The sequence below is a fragment of the Oreochromis niloticus genome, linkage group LG3, assembly GCF_001858045.2.
Source record: "Oreochromis niloticus isolate F11D_XX linkage group LG3, O_niloticus_UMD_NMBU, whole genome shotgun sequence".
Classification (NCBI taxonomy): domain Eukaryota; kingdom Metazoa; phylum Chordata; class Actinopteri; order Cichliformes; family Cichlidae; genus Oreochromis; species Oreochromis niloticus.
In genome coordinates, this window is record NC_031967.2 from 37,468,143 (window position 1) to 37,488,535 (window position 20,393).

The 20,393-nt window shown below is 41.5% G+C and overlaps 1 protein-coding gene across 1 annotated transcript; it reads right to left on the reverse strand.

Annotated features, from left to right (window-relative positions):
- Nucleotides 1-1,287: 1,287 nt before the first annotated feature.
- LOC100706319 (FERM domain-containing protein 7) lies at nucleotides 1,288-18,963 on the reverse strand. The gene is made up of 12 exons (XM_005459558.3): nucleotides 18,722-18,963; nucleotides 9,377-9,481; nucleotides 9,256-9,298; nucleotides 9,046-9,124; nucleotides 8,862-8,959; nucleotides 8,131-8,245; nucleotides 7,620-7,767; nucleotides 7,140-7,235; nucleotides 6,600-6,763; nucleotides 5,996-6,064; nucleotides 5,713-5,788; nucleotides 1,288-5,388 (listed from the first exon to the last, which is right to left on the reverse strand). Exons 1-12 carry the CDS (start codon nucleotides 18,848-18,850, stop codon nucleotides 4,153-4,155), a joined length of 2,358 nt encoding a protein of 785 aa, XP_005459615.1. The 5' UTR covers nucleotides 18,851-18,963; the 3' UTR covers nucleotides 1,288-4,152.
- Nucleotides 18,964-20,393: the final 1,430 nt, after the last annotated feature.

The following is a 20,393-nucleotide window of genomic DNA, read 5'->3' on the forward strand; positions in this document are numbered from 1 at the left end:
AAGGTTAAAGCCAGTACAACTACCACATTGCTAATAGTTCACTGGTCCACTGGGACCAAAACAGACTCCACATGACTTCAGTCCAATCCACACAATCTGTGAATGTTAGATTCCAGTGCTTGATAGGCTGGATTATCTGGTAAGGGTATGGCTAGTGTTTGCATATAGCTATAAATGCATATAAACGGCAACAGGGATTTCATTCTCTCTTAGCATTTCTTTTTGATGTAGCAACAAGGGTCTTTGTTGATACACATGACGCTTATGTTTTACTTTGGACAGTCAGTGAGGAAGATCACATAGAAATATAGACAATTATGGACGATTAAAGGTAATGCCAAGAACGCAGATTCTTGGCGTATTCTTTGTACTTCAAAACTCAGTTACACACAGATCGGTTGTTGTTCCCTTGGCAACCACTAATTACTATGTGAAAAATATATTTTCCCTTACCAGCTGGCAGTGGAGGTTGCTGCCTGTGGTTAGCAACGTCAAAGATGATAAAATCAGTACTTTCCAATAGATCAGAGGTTCCCAAAGTGTGGGGCCCGCCCCCCTAGCCATTGCAGGGGGGCGCGGTATGAAAAGAAAAAAAAAAGAGCGCTTGGACACTGTGGACAGGTTTTTGACGGGGCTCCCACATAAACGCAAAGCAGGAGATGAAGCATCGCCAAATATGTTTCCAAACCAACTTCCTTCCAAGTCAAAGACTAGAAAATATGGTGAAGCACATCTTCCCTTTGGCTTCACCTGCACAAGTGCCAAGGTTGGTCTCCCCTGCAAAATTAGTTTCCCTGCGTCGGGAGCAGCGCTGGGCTCTCCAAATCACGGACAAACAGGATCCCACATTCTTGATTTTTAGTTCACAAACACTTCTTGTAATGACTAACTACTCCTGACATTTTGGACATGTTAGGTCAGTAAAGTTACAGCGGGATACAAATAATATCAGGCTGATCCTGCTGTAATTTGTTCCCCCTGTTCAAATCAGGGACAAACAGTATCCCACAGCTGTTTATGTGTTTGAACCCATTTTGCACAGAGAGACATTTTTTGAAAAATGTATTGATAGCAATGTTGAATATTATTACACAGGAAAAAAAAACAACTACACGTAAAATAATTACACCGTGACGCCTCTGCCTTTCTAAATGGAGGGACAGTAACTGCGTGTGTATTTTGTAAGCGTGTAAAACCTGAAGATAGTCAGATTAACAGCAACAGTATTTTGTCTCTATCTGCCATTCTGCAATTCATCTCATGTAAACAATAACGTGGCGCACAGCGTGACGTGAAAAGAGGCACATGGTGGGGGGGGCGCGAACATTTTTCTTGTAAAATAAAGGGGGGCCTGGCAAAAAAAGTTTGGGAACCACTGCAATAGATGCACTTTTCAGAGTTTCACCACCACTAGGTGATTAATTGGCAAGGGTTTGTAGACAAGTCTGCGTCTTCCACGCGACCAGGATCACCATAGTGATCTGCCAGTGAGCAAATCAATCAAAAAGAGGTTTTCAGTGCAATACCATATTCATTTAGTGACTCTCACTTGGCAACCACTTCCCAGTCAATTGGGGAATACACATTTTTATTTACCTGCCAAGATTTCAGGGGGGTTGTGACCAATCACTCTTTTTTTTTTCTTTTTTCTTTTTTTTTTTACCAGCAACTGATAACTTGTCCAAATATGGTCAAATCTGGCTCCAAAAAGTAGTGTAACAGTGGCCAAAAAGCTAACATCACAGTTGCTTCATCCATTTTTTTTTTTTCAACCTAGGTATGCTTTTCACACATGTACTGCACATAGCTATAGAGTGCTTCAATGAAAGGGGTTACAAAGCAAAAAAGCAACACAGGCACTGGTCTGCAGAAATGTGGAAAAGTGATATGTTCTGGTGAGTCATCCTTAACCATACTGTCAATAAGTGAGAGACTGCATAAAAGACACACATAAAGACATCAAGAGAAAAACACAGCCTAGAATGCTCGGCCCTTACGGTGCATTCACACTGAACGCGATAGATGCGACCAGAGCGTCAGGTTTACATGTAAAGTCAATGGAGGAGCGCGATGAAGCGCGACTGGGGGTCCTGCGAAAATTCAGAAGCAGATTTGCGTCGCGAAAACGCGTCAGTCGCGCGAGCAAGTAGTGCGACTGACGTGTTTGAAGCGCAAATAAAAATACACGCGGCAGTTTGTGTGGTGCATTTTATGCATTCGCGTGTATCGTGTCTACCGCTCGAGTTGGAAAAATCTGAACTCCAGCGTCAAATCGCGCCGCGACAACCATTCAGGAGCCTGTTGACGTGATGCTCTGACCTAGTTCAAAGGGGCAGACCCAGCCAAAGCCCTTCATTCTTCATTCAGGAAAGGCTAATCACCGCCGTAGCCAACCACCCGGAGCAGCACGACACCAGCTGCTTTGTGTAAGGAGAATTTTAATATTATTTCAAATAAATTTTTGGAATGACTAATGTCTTAGTTCTACTACACAGCAAATATTGGCACACAATTTGACACATGTAGAATTTATTTCATATTATACTAATGAAAAAATATACTACTATATAGGAACATAGTGAAGACCAATTATTTAAGAGAATAAAGACAGGTTAGTTTATTTTGGAGGCAAGCTCCATTTATTAAGAAAATTACAAAAAAAAAAAAAAAAGGCAGGAACGCTCTTTAGAGGTTTGTGGGTGGCTCCTAAAAGAGCCGTTGTGGGGAAGTCACTGGGACTTCAAATGAGCATATATTAGCACAGGTATCAATAAAGCACTACCGTATTAAACACTTTTACTAACCGCAGGCAGACGGACAGGCGCTCTGCAGGTGGGATTGAGCGCCTGTAGTTGGTGTTTAGGCGGGCGATGCTGGGACCGACCGGGACAGCAGTTCCTCAAACTGGGCAAGGGAAAGACGGTGGTACCGCTGAAAGCAGCTGTCATCCAGACGCAGCTCCTGGAGCAAGTGGTGAAACTCACCAAACTGCTCACGCTTCTAGAGGACCTGATTGCCCCAAGTACGGTGAGGATGTCCTTTACACTGCTGCTCTGCTCTCCACAGTAAATAAAGAACGGAGACTCTCTTTTTAAACGCTAGATCGACAGCTGCCATCTTGCAAACATACCGTCTGGCACTACTTCTTCCCACATTTCCGCTTCACGTGCGTGAAAATTGCGTATTTTGAAGCGCGACCAATTCGCGTTGGTCCCACGTCAAGGTGCGAATGTGCACGCGACCAGCCAGGGGCGTCTGGCGCTTTTTGGTTGCGTCTATCGCGTTCGGTGTGAACGCACCGTTAGAGTGAGGATCCGTTGGCTCTATTAAGACATTTGGGGTATTTTGCGGTTTCCTTTTTCCGAGGGGCCACATTAGGAACTGGGACTTTTTTGGATGGCCACAGCAATAAGCTGAATTGATGCAGCCCTCCACAACAGTCCCGGTTTCTCATGTAGTCCCTTGGAAAAATTAATGGCCCACCCCTGCCTTAGAGGGAATGAAAAATGAAAACCAATAGAAAGTTGTTCTGGTTGACCAGTTGTATGGGATGTGAGTGGTCTATTTCAGGATGACAGTGCCTCCACCTATATACGGGCCCACCTTATAGTTAACACGGCTTAAAGAGTAGCCTATGAACTTCACAGTCACCAGATCGCAACTAAAATTAACATCTTCAGGAGACCAATGTGTCTCCATTTGATGATGATCATCATCAAGATATGAAATGAGGGAAAATCTTTAAGAAAAATGGTGCCCATACCCCTCTGGTAAAGGAATGCTTGAAGAATTAATGTTGTAGTGGCTCAAACACCTTAACAAAAAATTTTAATTGTTGGCTGCTTAAATTTGTCACACATCTTTAATTTCTAAAATAATAATAATAATTATTATTGATGTTATTTATTTACTTGTTTTTGTAAGCTTGCACCTATAAAATAGCCACTTAACAGTAGCCCCTTTTCAGAATCTGAGGTTTTCACTTGAAGAAGGCAAAAAAATACATTTCATCTGCCAGTGCACCTCAAAACAACACACTTCTTATCTAATATATTTATCATGTTATCTACAGCCTGCAGAGGATGTGCTATTTTAAATTATCCTTCCAGTTTTGACTGTGATCATAAACCGCTGTAATGTTTTAATCTTTTTCTACAGCGTCACTTCAGTAACCTTTGCTGCTCCTTTTGTATCCTCTCCTCCTCCACTCTTTTCTTTCTTCTCCTCTTCACCCTCTGGCTCCTTCTTTACAGTTTCTTTTGCTGTTGCATGCTCCCTCTCTTCCTCCTCTCCCTCTTCCTCCTCATCAAGTTGAAGACTCCCCGATGAAAACCTCATCCTGGCTAGTCCAGCGGACCGTACCATCTTGCCCACCTGAGGGGCAGGGCAGTAATATGGATAGAAAACCTCCGGGTCTGAGTCGCTGTAGCTTCCCGCAGTGCTGCCAATCATACATAGTGAACTGGGGCGTTCAGGCAGAGGGGAAGAGTTTAGTGGGAGGTAGGTGGGTCTGGAGGGGCGCGTCAGGTGGGGGTAGTAACCAAGAGGGCGGAACTCAGAAGCAGGGTTAAAGGCAGTGTTTGAACTCCTCGAGAGGTGTAATTTGACGTCAGGTTGGCTGGCTACACGGCGAGGCAGCCCAGGAAGGAAGTTGGAGTCATCGCTGTAATGACCTGCCTCTGTATGTCCAACGCCCATGAGTCTTGCACCATTGCTTCCTGGTTGGTACATTCTGGCCAATCCCAGCCCACCTGAACCACTGGAGCGGAGGTTTCTCCTGATTGGTGAACTAGATGGCGAATCGTGACGTATTGGGTAAAAAGATGGCCGTGTTATACCATCCATTGTCACATAATCCCGCCGTCTTGTATGCGGAATTCGTTCCAGTGAGGAAACGGCAACAAATTCCGACAAGTAGGGATGCCGGTTGAGTGGCGAGCAGCCAGCTAATGGGAACGATGGGAGGACAGGATGATACTGGTAGGCAGGGCTGTTAGGGTAGAGAAGGACCAGCTGCTGTCCTGCATCTGGATGTGGCTGGGGGTTGGGTCGACGTCTAGATCGGTTTCCATAGACACCAGCTAACCGCTGGGCTTGGCGCTGTGTCCCGATTCGTACCCCCCTTGCGTCCTCTACTACAGATATCGAAGCAGATCTCATCTTCGGTGAGGGTGAAGGCGGCGTTGTCTGGTGGACAGATGGAGAAAGAGGAGTGACTTGGGAGAGGAGGCGAGGCCTCTGGCTGACCTCAACACATGAATGGCTGCGTTTAGCCCCTCTTTCATTGATTTCAGTATCGTTGTCTCGGTGATGCGGGTCCAACTGATCCTGGCTGTGTACCACCAGAGCACGACTTGACCGTGGGAATGGGTGAGATTGCTCATACACCTGAGAAGAAAAGGCACGAACACTTGAGCTGTTTTTATTTCTTGTTAGGACTGAACAATATTTTGATTATGCTACCATTAATTAATTGGCTAATATGATATCAGAGTATGTATGTATTAGATAATATCAGAGAACTGTAAAAAAGAAGAAAAAACAGCCCAAGAACATGCAATGTAATTTCTAAAAACCCAAAGATCTTCAAGTTAATTAAACAAAATCATTAAAAAAAGATAATAGAACAGTAGCTGTTTTAATTTTGTCAGACATGAATATGCATTGTGTGTCAAGTAATAGTTTTAAAGACTGAACAGTCATATTTATTACCTGTTTGGAGACATCTGTGAGGAGATCAGGAGAAGATCGACATTGTCTGGGGTCATAGTCTGTCTGACTGTATATCCTGGACAGACAGAGAGAGGAATAAAAGAACGGATGTTATACACAGACTATAAAAAATGATCACAAAAGATTCCTCTGTTACTGATCCTTTGACCTTTACATAAGACTGCTTAATAAAATATGTTGCCATTTCAAGTACTTCAAGCTCCCTTTCATAAGCGTCTTGATTATGAAAAGGAAATTGAAGCATCAATAAAATCTCTCTCACTTTTCAAAGTGCGAAGGCTTCTTCTCCCCTGATCCCAGACACTCCAGCAGCTGCTTCTGGGTGCGACCACTGCCAAACAACATTACCAACATTAGATGGACACACTACCACCCCTGACTGAAAACAAAGAGTCTGAATATTCATCAGTAGAAAATGGTAAAAAAAAACAAAAAAAAAAACACGCTCACAGTCCATCATAGTTCTCAGGTTTTTGCCTATAAATCAGTAAATGACTTTGAGCACAGTTTGATTAAATTCTAACCAATACTATCAGTAGGGAGTAGGGATTCTCGTGAGTTGTGGATAGACCAATCACCAAGACATGAGCTCATCTGTCCTTTGGATAAGCTGGAAAGGATGGTTTATTCAAACATTACAAGAGTAGGTAAGTCAAAAGTTTTGTGAGTCAAAATATTTGTGTACAAGCTTAAATCCAGCTGATGTACCAATAAATGGTTGGAGAACAATTCATGCATAGTAGACACTGGAAATAAGTAAGTGACTTTGATTTTGGGCAAAAAGATGATTAATATATATATGTATTATACAAAAGCCTGAATGCACCTTCAGATTATAGCATTATGTGCACTTGTCTGCATTTTACCTGTATCTGAAGCTGGAGCCTTTACATGACAGCAGAGTTTTGTGTATGGCCTTTGGTTCCTCAGCTAGCCTGAAGAAAGCATGGTACTCCACACACATCTTCCAGAATGATTTACACACATCACGGCTGGCCATGGCGAACTCTAGTGTATCCTTACACGAGGGCTGGATGGACATGAAATAAGATGATGATGAGTCAAATATTTACGACCACCTCTGTATAGCATGCTGTCTCCCCTTTAAGTCCCAAAAAGTCTTCTACTGGAGAACTTAAAAGCCCCCATAGGGTGCTCTCTGGGAACTGGCACAAGTACTCTAGCTGTAGAACCTTTACATTAGTAACTTGGTAGCTGCTATGGATCAGATTTGATCTTTACATTGTCTATTTGCAATCCACCTGTCTTAGGGCGAGAGGCAGGGTACACCCTGGCCAGGTGGCAAGTCTGCCGCAGGACTCGAGATGCAGGGTACAACCCTCAAAAATAAATCTTAAAAAGACAAAAAGCAAAACCGTGTGGCCCAAACTGGATCAGTTTCTCACCCCAACTTTATCATGTAGTTTGATGAGGAAATGCTTGCGTTTGAAGCTTAGCTTACGGATCTTTGCCCAGCTGAATGTGTTGATTTTTGTGTTTCCCTGGAAAAACACAAGAAGAAAATAATGAGAGATTATATGTAATGTGTAGTGTAGCATGTGCACATGTATTTAGCCTCAAACAGTGCTCCTCTCCTAAACCTGTTAATTGTTTTTTGAGAAATGCACATGGAAATTGTAAACTTTTATTGGTACTATAAAAACTAAAAAGGATCACCAGTGTCCTCAGGTTTTATCTCGCATATCTTGTTTTATCTCGCATATAATGAATGATTGTTAGTTTATTAGATCCAATAAATTTATTGTGTTGTAACTTCACAAACCAACTTTTTTATGCTAAAACAGCAACTCCTAGCTTAATAGAAGAGGGAATGTTTCTGATGACAAAAATGAAAATATTTGTCCTTTATGTGGAAGTGGACACACCTGAAAGACTAGCACTCCAGAGTGTGTGACAGCCAGATTGATCCTCATTCCCTCCCCATCATAGGCAGGGTAAGGCCTGATTCCATACATGTCCAGCTTCCTCGCCACCTCCAGCAGCTGGATGTCGGAGTTTGCTGGAGAGAGTCCTCTGTGGACAGAGACAAAGAATCACAATTACAATCCATATAAACCTAAACCACTGATTTATGGAGAGTTGGATACATTGATGTTGTTTTGCTGCCAAACCCAGCAGTCACTTCTGCCATTCCAACAAAAATTAGGCTCAAACAACACGTCAAACATAGGTTTCAAAAGTGGCATTTTGGTTGGAAAAATATCATATTTTAAAATCTATAGTTTTTTTTAAGAACCTATGGGTGGGATGGGGGAAAGAGGCACAGTCCTATGTCCAGTTAATACTTTGCTCTTTCTCTCTGGTCAAAATTAACACTAGTTTGACAAAACTGTCCACATACTACAGAGCACCAGTGTCTTCTGCTTCACTTCATACCTGTGTTTCTTGTGAAACTTGATGATCTTGTGGTCCAGATATTCCTGGTTGGGAACATAGTGCTTCATCTCCAAATGCTGGCAGTCCAGCTCCTCATCATAGTCCCCTATCTCTGCTGTAGCATACATACATATGCATGCAAACACATATTTAGTTTCTCTGCGTTTTAAACATTTAATTGGAGTATAGGCTCAGGCTCAGTTTCTGCTACAATATTCTGATGGTAGGGTCAGAATTTGGTGAACACAACAAGGCAGAATGGATCTGTTCTGCCTTGTCTCAGCAGGTCAGACTGGTGGTGCCGGTGTAATTGTACTAGGATATTTTGTTAAGATACACATTTAAACAGCTCAGCATTGCTTATTGCCTATGCCTATCCTCTGATGGCTGCTTCCAGCAGGATAACACACCATGTCCCAAAGCTCAGATCATATGAAACTGTTTTTTTGAACATGACAATGAGTTCACTGTACTCAAACACGCTGCACAGTCACCAGATCTGAATCTGAGCACCTTTGAGATGAGCACCTGTGTCTGTTCGATGCCTTAATGTCAACATGGACCAAAATGTCTGAGGAACGTTTCCAGTACTTTTCTGAATCTGCTGCAAAAACAATTACAGCAGCTGTGAAAGTAAAAGGATGTCCAACTAACGTAACTTACAAAGTTGCAGGTGGGTTTTATGTCAGTATTTTTGATAATTACACAACGTGCTGCACTTTGATGCTTACACTGCAGTATGTGAGAGACCAGCAGGGCGGCACTGTTGTCATTACAGGTCAGACTGCCATTAGACAAGTCCTGCTTGATCTGTAAGGCAAAAAGATACCTGTGCACACACAAAACAGTATGAGTACACCTACTGTGGCATTTCACTTATGCTGAACATATATCTCATCTATGCTCAGACTTTACCTGGTGAGGCCTCTCTTGAGTTGTCCAGGATCTGGTGGAAAAAATTTGACTATAAACCTGAAGAATAAATCATTGGTGTCTGACAGAAGGGAAAAGAAAAGAGTGAGATTATAGATGCAGGGCAATGGTGCAGATGGAGACGCTGAGATCTGGAAATATTTGAAGGAAATATGAAGTCAGAGCACTAATCTTAGGACAGATATGACTTACATCTGATCTGTTTGACCAAAGGCTTCAGCAGCTCCAACCAAACCTGCAACAGAAACTTGTTAAGACATTCAAAACCTCCTGCACTGATCTGTGCATATCTGTGCGATCCAGAGTTTCTTACATAATTGCCACTGTGGTGTCTGAACTCCAGGCCAAAGTACTCCTTCTCCAGCAGTTTCAGATGACCGCACACTTTGTTGTAGAAGTCGCCACCTAAAACCTTTTGCTGGAAGAAAGAGTGGGAGAGAATTAAAGTGAGAAGGATAATAGGACTTTTTAATTGAGACGTTCTTAAAACTAAAGTCCGGGAGTGCTCCTGGGAGCCCAGAAAAATGTGCTACAGCTCAGTTACTTTATCCACTAATACTTTGCTTAATGAGAGTTTGCATAATCACGGCCATTTTTTTTCTTTCATATTTAATTAATCTGTGGAAGATATGCATAGGGGACATGAAATGATTAAAAGACAACAGATAGAAAAAGTTGAGGCATGACAGAGGACGACGGCAGTAAATTCTGAACTGTATCCATGGAAACTGAGACCTTCATTGCTCGTCTTACTTAACCTCCTAATGGTGAACACGTCAGGCGAAATGTTAAGATTAGGTTTGGTTTTTTTTCACTTGTTGGTTAATTAGGCACATTTTCAAATACTAGAAGGTTTTGCCTTTTATGAAAGTCTCACACATTTCTTTTGCCATCAGGGTTCAAATGGTGTAAAAATGGTGTATTTCAACTAATGTCCCTGACTCTGGATCCCAATGACTTTCTGAGTCATTGTAAACTCAATTTGCTGGCAGATATGTATAGATATATAAACTTAAGGGGGGAAGTAAGCACATTTGTGTTTGACTCAGCCAATGCCAAAACACAACTATACAGGCTGAGTTGTGACAAATGCTGGTTGATGAATGGGATGCCATCCCACAGCAGTGTGTGAACGAGCTGGTGACCAGCATGAGGAGGAGGTACCAGGCTGTGTATGGTTCTTCCACATGGTACTGAGGTCCATTTGTTCAATGAATAGACTGTAAACTGTTGCTATGTCTTGTTTCTTTGGACTAAACACGACTCAAAAGCAGAATAAATTGTTTTGCCTTACCAGAGAAGAGCTGGCAAGTTTTTCATGGACAAAACCCACATACTCAACTCTGCTGCTCAACCCACAAATGTATTTCCCTTACAAATGTGGCTCCATTTAAGGGGAAATGATGAACTGATTATAACAGATTAGATATATAGCTGTATATAAGCTGTGCATCTTTCCTTTAATGTTTTTTGTTAAATTACAGTGTTTAAGAGTTTCTGCTACATCTTCTTTTTTGCACACCAACCTAATCGGTGTGACCCCCTATTTCCATATGACATTTGTGACTCCAGCCAGAAATTAAATCACTTTGAAACTGTGTGATTCTTTGTGATATGTCCTGTTTTTACCTCCATTTCTGTCCTTTAAACTAACAGTTATATTTCCTCTGTTTTCCCATTTTTTTTTTTTACCCCTTTTGTTATTTTCTACAAACTGATATTTATTCAGTCTTGTCACAATCTTATATAACCAAATATTTTAAAATTTTAATCACTTGTTATTAAGGTATTTTGTATTTAAGGGGCAGCCAATCAGAAGAAAGTCGTCATGATTATTTTGAACTCTGAATCATGCAAAGCTTTTCTAGTAGAGTCCAAGAATAGAAATATGGAGTCAGATCAGAAGAATAGGTCACTTTAACCACATTAGACAAAAATTCAAAGGACACTACAAACATGTAAAAGTACTGTCTTATTGTTTATCTGCTTTGAAGACCCTGTGTCTGAAATTTAATTCAGGCTTAAATCAAAGTGTGCCCACATGGAGCGCTGAACCTGTCTCTGGTGTTTGTGCGGTGTTTACTTACTGCAGTGACACGTTTTTGTTTTTTTTTAGCGTTCGCTGTCTTATAGCTGGTGTTTAGTGCCCTGTCGGGGGGTCACTGGACGTCCCTCATTAACTTGTCATGAGGGAAGGAGAAAGGTTATTAGGGGAGAGGGAGGATGACGAAGGACATGGCAGCTGTAACTGATTATAGAGAGAAGAAGAGGCCTAACTGATAATTACTGGAAGCAAAAAGCTGCCCACAGATCAGCAGAGCAGTTAGTTTCCAGCAGAGCAGAACAGAGGAAAAAGTGAGCGATGTGCAACTTTGGATGTGAATTCAAAGCAGAAAACAGCAAAACAGCAAGTTTCATTAATGACATCTGCACAAGCTTACACGTGTCTGTTTGACTAGTGAAGGGCCTTCATTGCATACAACATGGAGCTAGCTTGTTCCAGCTTGTTTCAGAGGAACAAATGCGGTTTTGTCAAATCTCAAAGACATGCACAAAGTTACCTTTGGCATAGGTGTCATGACACATTGCGAGGAAGCAGTAACACTTGACATGTCCATCACGTACGGACACTTTTAAATTTCAACATATTGGTTAATTGTTATTTTTCAACATGTACGGTTGTACAGGCCATCAGGCTACTGAATCACTGCCTCATTACTGAACTGGGATGTACACAATATAATACAGTTTTATATAATAACACCTGTACAATCTGTATGTCCTACCTTTGTATGACTATGTATTTCTAATTGTACTTTATATTTGGACTTAATTCTACCCATACATATAGTAATTGCATTATTGCTGTTTATTTCTATTTCTTATTATTCTTTTACATCATTTTATTTATTTTACTTCTGTGAATTGGACACATGCAGTTCACAGAAAATCCACCAGGGATCAGTATTTCATGCACCAGAGGGCACAAAGTTGCCAGATGTAGCAAAAATGATACAAATTAAAACTCGGGGGGTTAATGGGGGATGAACCAGTCATTGACCCAAACCAGTTAACCTTAAAAGTTTTGGACTGAAACCAGAGACTCCAGAGGAAACTCATGCGTCTCTGGTTTCATAAGTTGTTCATAAACCGAATATATAAATTGCTGTCATGGTCCAGTGATGCTTCACAGTTCTCTGTTTTAGTCAGCGGACTCACCTCAGTCTTGGTGTCACAGCTTTGATAAACTAATCTGAAGGTTAAGAAAACATGACCTAAGTGACTGAACCGTGCTCATCAGGGAAAGATTCAGCATGACAGAACATGTCTAACATTTTACCGATTAGCTACTACAAGCTTTGCTAAACATCCACAAGGTGCTGCCATAATTATTCAGCAGACTGTAGCAGACAAACAGTATTGTGTATTTGTGTACCATTAAGCTATGATGAGTAACATATTCAGTTCTTCCTGTTGAAACAGAATAAAATAAACACTACCTGAAAGATTAGTTAGGATTACATGGATTCACCCTGTTAACAAAAGAAATACACCACGTATTGTGTTTTTAACAGTTGAAGGTAACCTTTTTTAAAAGAAAGGATGTTCACACAAAGATACAGACTTGTTTTCTCCACTGTACATATGAAACTTGTAGAAGTGTCAGAGCTTCTTTTAGTTTCACTCAGTGGGAACAAACCTATAAATCCCAAAAGGTTGATTCTGTTCATCTACACAGCAATTCGAAACAACAGTATTGCAGACGTGGAAGCAGAGCAACTACAGACAAAAGTTTTGGCCTGTCTCAGCAATGCAAAACCCCCAACATGGAGGAGAGGAAGGCACTCACATCACTTAGTAATGACAACAACATTATCATCCTTCCGGCAGACAAGGGTAGGTGCACTGTTTTGCTAAACCAGAAAGACTATCATGAAAAAACCTCATACCACAGGCTATACCCAGGGGAATCTACACCAAGTCTGTATGGTTTACCGAAGATACATAAACAGGGTGCACCTTTAAGACCAATTGTCTGCATGATCAACTCGGTCACCTATAACATCTCCAAGTTTCTGGCTTCGATCCTCAACCCGCTGGTGGGCAGCTCTGAACACCACATCCAGAACACCCTGGATTTTGTTGAGAAGGTGAGAGATGTAATTATGGAGGCAGATGAAACCATGGTCTCGTACGACGTTACATCTGTCTTCACTTGCATCCCAGTCACAGAAGTGTTGGAGGTAGTCCGTAAGAGATTACAGGATGACACCAACCTCAGCAACAGGACCACTCTCAGCATCGACCAAGTGTTTGCTTTTGGAACTGTGTCTTCATTCCACCTACTTCACATACAAGGGTCAGTTCTACAGGCAGAAACATGGGTGTGCCATGGGTTCCCCAGTTTCACCCATCGTGGCCAATTTGTACATGGAAGAAGTTGAAAAGAGGGTGTTGCTATCCTACCCTGGAACACCACCAAGCCATTGGTTCAGATATGTGGATGACACCTGGGTGAAAATCAAATCTCAGGATGTACCACAATTCACGGATCACATTAACTCGGTGGACCAACACATCAAATTCACCAGGGAGGATATGAAAAGTGGCAGGTTAGCCTTCTTAGACTGTGAGATTTCCATCAGTAATGGGGGACATCTAAAAGCTGACGTGTACCGTAAACCTACGCATACGGATCAGTATCTAAGGTTTGACTCTCATCATCCACTGGAGCACAAACTGGGTGTCATCAAGATGCTACAACACAGAGCGAACACCATCCCCACTGACACAGCGGCCAGGGAGGCAGAAGAACAGCACATCAAGAAGGCCCTGAGTAAATGTGGTTATTCCAGTTGGACATTTGTCAAAGCTGGGAAGGCACCTAAAGAAAGCTCCAGCCGATCCAGGCTGCCTAAGCGAAAACCTGTAGTGATCCCATATGTGTCAGGAGTATCGGAACAGCTGAGACGCATTTTTTCTAAACACCGGGTCTCTGTGGCTTTTAAACCCCAAAACACGCTGCACCAAAAACTGGTCCGCCCCAAGGATCGGGTCCCCCGACACAGAGTAACATACAGTAGTGTATGCTGTTAAGTGCCAGGAGGATTGCCAGGATTTATACATTGGGGAAACCAAACAACCTCTGGTGAAGAGGATGGCACAACAAAGAAGAGCAACCTCGTCAGGCCAGTGGACACTCTTTCAACGATGAGGATGTACACATCCTGGACAGGGAGGAACACTGGTTTGAGCGCGGAGTCAAGGAGGCCATTTACGTGAAAAGGGAAAGACCATCTCTGAATCGAGGAGGGGGCCTAAGGGTACATCTTTCACTATCTTACAATGCTGTGATTGCAGCCATTCCCCAACTCTCTGTGAATGGTACTCATGGCCATTTATCAGTGATCTTTGATCAGTGGTCATGAGAATTTGCATATAATGATCAAGGAACTGACCTCCCAGCCCATTGTTCCTTCAGTGGGCTGGTTTCAGTCATTATGCAAATGTACTGTTTATAAGGTTGGGGAAACCTGCAGTCAGCTGAGACTGAAGAAGTCACTTGGATGAGTGACAAAACATTTCTCCCACTGGAAACGCAACATCCAGATGAACAGAAATAACTTTTTGGGACTGCACAGAAATGGTTCAGGAATGGTTTGAGGACCACAACAATGAGTCTGAGGTGTTGACTTGGCCTTGAAATTGCCCAGATCTTAATCAAGCATCTGTGGGATGTGCTGGACAAACAAGTCCGTTCCACGGAAGCCTCACAGCTTACAGGACTTCTGTTGTTAATATCTTGATGCCAGATAGCACAGCATGCCTTCAAGGGTGTAGTGGAGTCCATGCCTCAGTGAGTCAGGGATGTTTTGGCAGCAAAATTAAGCTAAATTAAATTTTATTCATATCACACTAAATCCCAACTACAGTCATCACTAGGTTTTTTATATTGTAAGGTAAAGACCCCACAGCAGTACAGAGGGGGACCGACACAATATTAGGCACATGGTTGTAATGTTATCCCTTACTAAATTTATCACATTTTATTTTTGCCCTATTCTGTCCATCCTTGCCTTTTCCTTCAGCTCTCTTTCCTCTTTCCTCTTGTACTGCTAATGCCCCGGAGGCCGCTGGGAAACTGACAGGGCAGAAAGCATGGGCGTGGAAAATGGAGCTCCTTTGCTAGCACAATACTGCCAGCCATGCACACACACTCACACACACACTCACACTCACACACAGATTCTTTTTAGATTGCAATACTGCCTCGCAGGCGACGTCACCATGTTGAAAAACAGGCCCGTTGGTCTTCTTTTTCTGACCTGGATAGTAGAGCAGCACATGGCCGTTCATAGACAGCAGAGTGTTTACACCTCACACAGCTGGTAAACATCTGCAGCTGTTTGGACCATTAAAAAAAAATCATCTTTCTTTAGAAAAAAACTTAATTAAGTCACCAAGAAGCGACTGTTGTTGTGATTATAAAATAAAATTTCTGCTTGGTATCACTTGATAATGTCAGATAGGTCAGGCAGAGTTTCATGAAAGATGCACTTCCTGATGCAACTCCAAATGGCTATATGTGTCTCTAGCTGGAATTGTTGCCATGCGAACATTGGAAACATGCTAGCACAGTGATGATACTGCATTGCATATATGTATACGCATCTGCATATGTAAGAGCCTGACGCTGTGGCCTGCTTTTATCCCTCAGGATGGTGTTCCTCTGCTGTACGGCTATTTCACTGCCAAAACACATGCTGGCAGTGAAGTTTCTCTCTTCTAGTAAACGAGAAAAATGAGTCCAAGAACAGGCAGAAATTCATAGGAGTAAATGGGACCACTTAAAAGACCAATCAAAGTGCGCCAATTAGACATATAGTAACATTTCTAGGTAGGTACCTATCAACTTCCAGCACACCCACAGCATAGATTTGATGTTGAAATATATATCATGGTAACTGTAAAATAGATTGCCAACATCGCTAATGCAATAGCTAGTTCTCTGACAATATTGACATGTGCCATTTTTCTGGTTTCCGTAGCTCTAATAACACGCTTATTAGCCAGGGGTGATTCTGAAGTCTTCTGTTTGCTGTGAAAGTAAAATCAGCTGTCATTCAACATTTATCCGGTCCAAGTCCAACATGAACAGCTCAGGCAGTCCTGATGGCAGATCAGGTACATCAATGCACAAGTATGAATGCAAACAGTACAGGCTATCTTTCTTCTTCTTCTTTTGTCCGTAGCGCGGTGGTTGGCAGGGGAGGTTGTCCACGAAGCCAATACGTCGCTGTGGGTGCCATAGGGTTTCCATCTTGGTCAATGATGCATTTCCAGGCCTTGTGGTCTCCTGCCTTCACATTTGCTTGCTCGAGGGTTAGACGTCATTGTTTAAAATCGTCTTCAATTTGCTTGATCCAAGTCTTCTTAGGCACGTCACGCTTGATTCTCCAGTGGGTGGGGCGCTGCTGCATCAAAAGGTGATATGGCAGGCGATGGTTGCTTATGCGGCAGATGTGGCCAAACCATTGCAGTCGCTCCCTAATCCACTCTTCCATTCAGGGCTGCTGGTGACATTGACTACGTATCACGCTGTTGCTGAGATGATCACGGAGGGACACTGGGAAAATGTGATGCAAACAGCGGATTTGGAAGCACTTCCTGTAGGATGCTGTTCAGCAATCCTGAAGTACCTACAACTATAATGAAACTTTAAACAAATAAAATAAAATCAGGTTACAGGATATTTTTTAACCGACTTCTGCCTGTCATTATGTTGCTCAAGACTGCATCAGTATATTTAATGCTGAGTGAAAATTAAACAGTATTAGTAATGGCAGTATTAGTCACTGTGATGACTAATACTAATATTTAAAGACAATTTCTCTCATTTGTGCCTACCATGTGAAACAGCCCACGTAAGAGTTTCTGAAAAGACATTTTGGAGCTTTTCCATTTTTAAAGAATGAAAGTTTAGACAGGAGGTGGCTCATACACACCATTTCCAATGCAGAAACTGGGGTTTGAGCCTCGTTAATGCATTAATTTCAGTTTTTAGGGGGGGAGAACATTCCTAACAATTCATGCATTGCTAATAAACTCTGAAATTTCTGCACAAATCTGTCTTCACAAACACTTTTCTGCTGCTAAACAGCATCTGCAAGACAAACAATCAACTGTTACAACTTTACCAGTGTTGTCAGAAAGCTTGAGAGTTTGTTCCCCTATTTCATCTTTTTCCCTATTTTACTGGACAAACTAACACAGAGAGAGAGAGTCAAGAGTGGCAGAAACTCAGGTGGGAGAGGTTCTCCTCACCTGTGCTAAACTGCACTTGGGTATGACACTAAAACTCAAGTTGCTAATGTTAGTAGGCAAACAACTCACATTGTAGTTCTCATTGGGAACTACTAAGGTAAAACGGTGTTATGTAAGTGCAAGCAGGAAAGGACATAACACACATGTATCTCCTGTGTGTTCTCCATATCATATAATCCAAGCTGTGAAAGCTGCCAGGGACAAATGCAATTGCATGTAAAAGGACCAAACTTCAGTCAGGAGAACAACTAAGATAATCCATCCACAATATAAGGTTAGTCATTAATATACTGCTGCATGGGCTGGGCTGTAGTTACATCGTAAGGGTTTAAAAAACTGAGCTCTAAAATGAACAGTGGTAATAATAACAGAGAGAGGCCGACAGTGATCACTGACTTTTTTAAGGTGCTTGTTCAGATTAAATAGAACAAGATGCATGTTAAAAACACAACAGCCTTAATAAACTCAGAGTAGTTTGGACCCGGAAGCAGGGTTGATACGTCATCACTTAAAGACCGGATTGTCAGACCTGAAACCCTTTCCATCTTTTTATACAGTCTGTGGTTATCTGTAATAGATACATTCGTTGATTATTGAGCGCAGCAATCTTGTGCTTTTGATCTTTGATTGCAGTTTTGCCACTGATTGAAACCCAGGTGAAAAAAAAAGTACCTGGATTATGGTAGTATTAGCTACAGTATACTGACCACAGATCTGATATTTATATAAATATAACTTGCAGCGCTCTTCTTCTGTTTTTGATTGTTCAACAGAGATAATCAGAGAGAGGGAGTTGTGTCAGATGTTGGTGCCTAAGAATAAGGAACACTCTGAAAATGTGAAGCACATTTGCGCTTAAATGGTCAGTTTCTGTTTTGAGGTTTAACTAAATAAATACTTTAGTACAAGTACACACTCTCTGCTGTACAAAGCACGCTATAAAAACCTAAAATAGTGTCTATAAAGCAAGTTTAAATTATATTAAACAGCAGATTAAACCCTGTCAGACCAGAGAAGTGCACGACCAGGTACTCCCAGATAATAATCCTAATTATTATATTAAAGCGTAAATGTTGGCGAAGAATCCAGTCTGAACAGAGCCCGTGGTGGGTTTCCCCTCTTTGATTTCTTTCTTTTTTCAGGAAGGAGAGAAAGGAAGTCGCAAACAAAGCGACAGAAAGCTGTATAAAAATATTATCCAGACAGATTTAAAACGCATATTCGACATATTTGATCATTTATAATATTGTTTTGAAGACAGACACGTGCTATATGTGGATCCACTCAGAAAAGTAAATATGAATGTTTTCACTACCCCCCGTGAAGGGCTTACCTCCACCTCGAACGTGCGCTCGCTGTCATCCAGGAAAACCACGCGCAACCGGAGCTTGGTCTCCTTGGAGACCCGGGACTTGGTCGTGAGGTTCCCGAGTCTCCCGGTCCGCCGCTGTCGGTCCCCCATCTCTCCCCCTCCTTTCTGTTTGTCTGCGTCTCTCAGGAGAAGTAACAACTAAAACAACTATGATCGTCCATTAAATCCATGTCAACGACAGTTAATCCCACGAGAAACGGCTTCACGCGCTCCCCGCCATCACCATTATCACCAAAACCTCCACGATCCTGTTCATCCTCCTCTTCGCTCCTGCCGCTGGAGCACGCGCTCTCCGGATGCGCAATGGCACGCTGACGTTGTCTCCAGACAGCCAGACCTCATCCAGGTTCTCGTTCACTGAGAAATCACTGGATTAAACTTACCGCACATAAATATTACTGCGCGTAAGCACACTTTTATGTACTTTATGTAATTGAGAATAATAATAGCTCCAATCTTCTCATACTTATATTCATCTACATCCATCTAATGTGTCTTTTTTTTGGCTATTATTCTTATTTGTTTTACTCCTTTTCATGTACAAGACTTTATGAGTGTCTGCAAAAAGCGCCTAATAAACAAACTTTACTCACATTTCACTGCATTTACCTTAAAAAGAAGTGCTTATATGACTTCTAACACTGTGATTTTACATAAAAACATTTACAAAACACAAATATACAAAAAGTTGATTATTTAGTCTAAAAATATCATCATTTGCATGAAATGTGGTGATTTGATGCTTTTTAACAGGTGACTGGGACTCAACAGGACACTGTCACTGTGTTACTGATGAGGAGTTCTCACTGTTTTCTTACATTTTAATACAAAATAGTTTATAAATTAGCTCCACATCAGCCACATCAAAAGAGTACAGCTCTACTTGCAGTAAGCATCAATGCATGAGTAATAATGATCTAATACTTTATAACAGTACAACAGATCATTATATGAGCACACAGCAATTCGATTTACTGAATACTTAATGGATACTTACTCTTCACTCATAGCAGAGATTTTCTGTGCTCTCTAAGGATTACTTCTGAGACCTGTTAGAAATCCTGTATTGATGTGACTAAAAAAGCACCAGAAATTGTTTCGTTTGTCTTTCTTTTATATTAAGGAATGTATCCATGTTCATCATTACTACCTATGCACTACATTACAAGTGTCATTTTCATGCTGTAGTTAACTGAATCAAAGATAATAATTCCCTATACATATATACATATGTGAATATGTACTGGATTAAAAAAGGCCAAAACATGTGAATATAATAAGAAAAATGTTTCAATACAAAATTCATTTTCAGATGTCTTTATGAGTCTGTTAAAGTAGGTGCTGTTGTGTTTTTATGGCTTATTGTACATCTAGTCAAACAACAGCTATCAGTTTTACATTTTATTGAAGTAAACTTTTATGGACATATTTAAATTTTATGCTTGTAAAACACATTTTTATTAAAATATTTGCAACTTCTACATTTATTTCAAACCCTGCAGGTGCAGTTTTTATTTATTTGTGCATAAGGTATTATCAGCTACGGTAACGGTAATCTGTAACACTGTTACAGATTAAATAAACTTTGAGAGCTCGGACAGTACTCATGTACACGTTAAAACATCAAAAACAT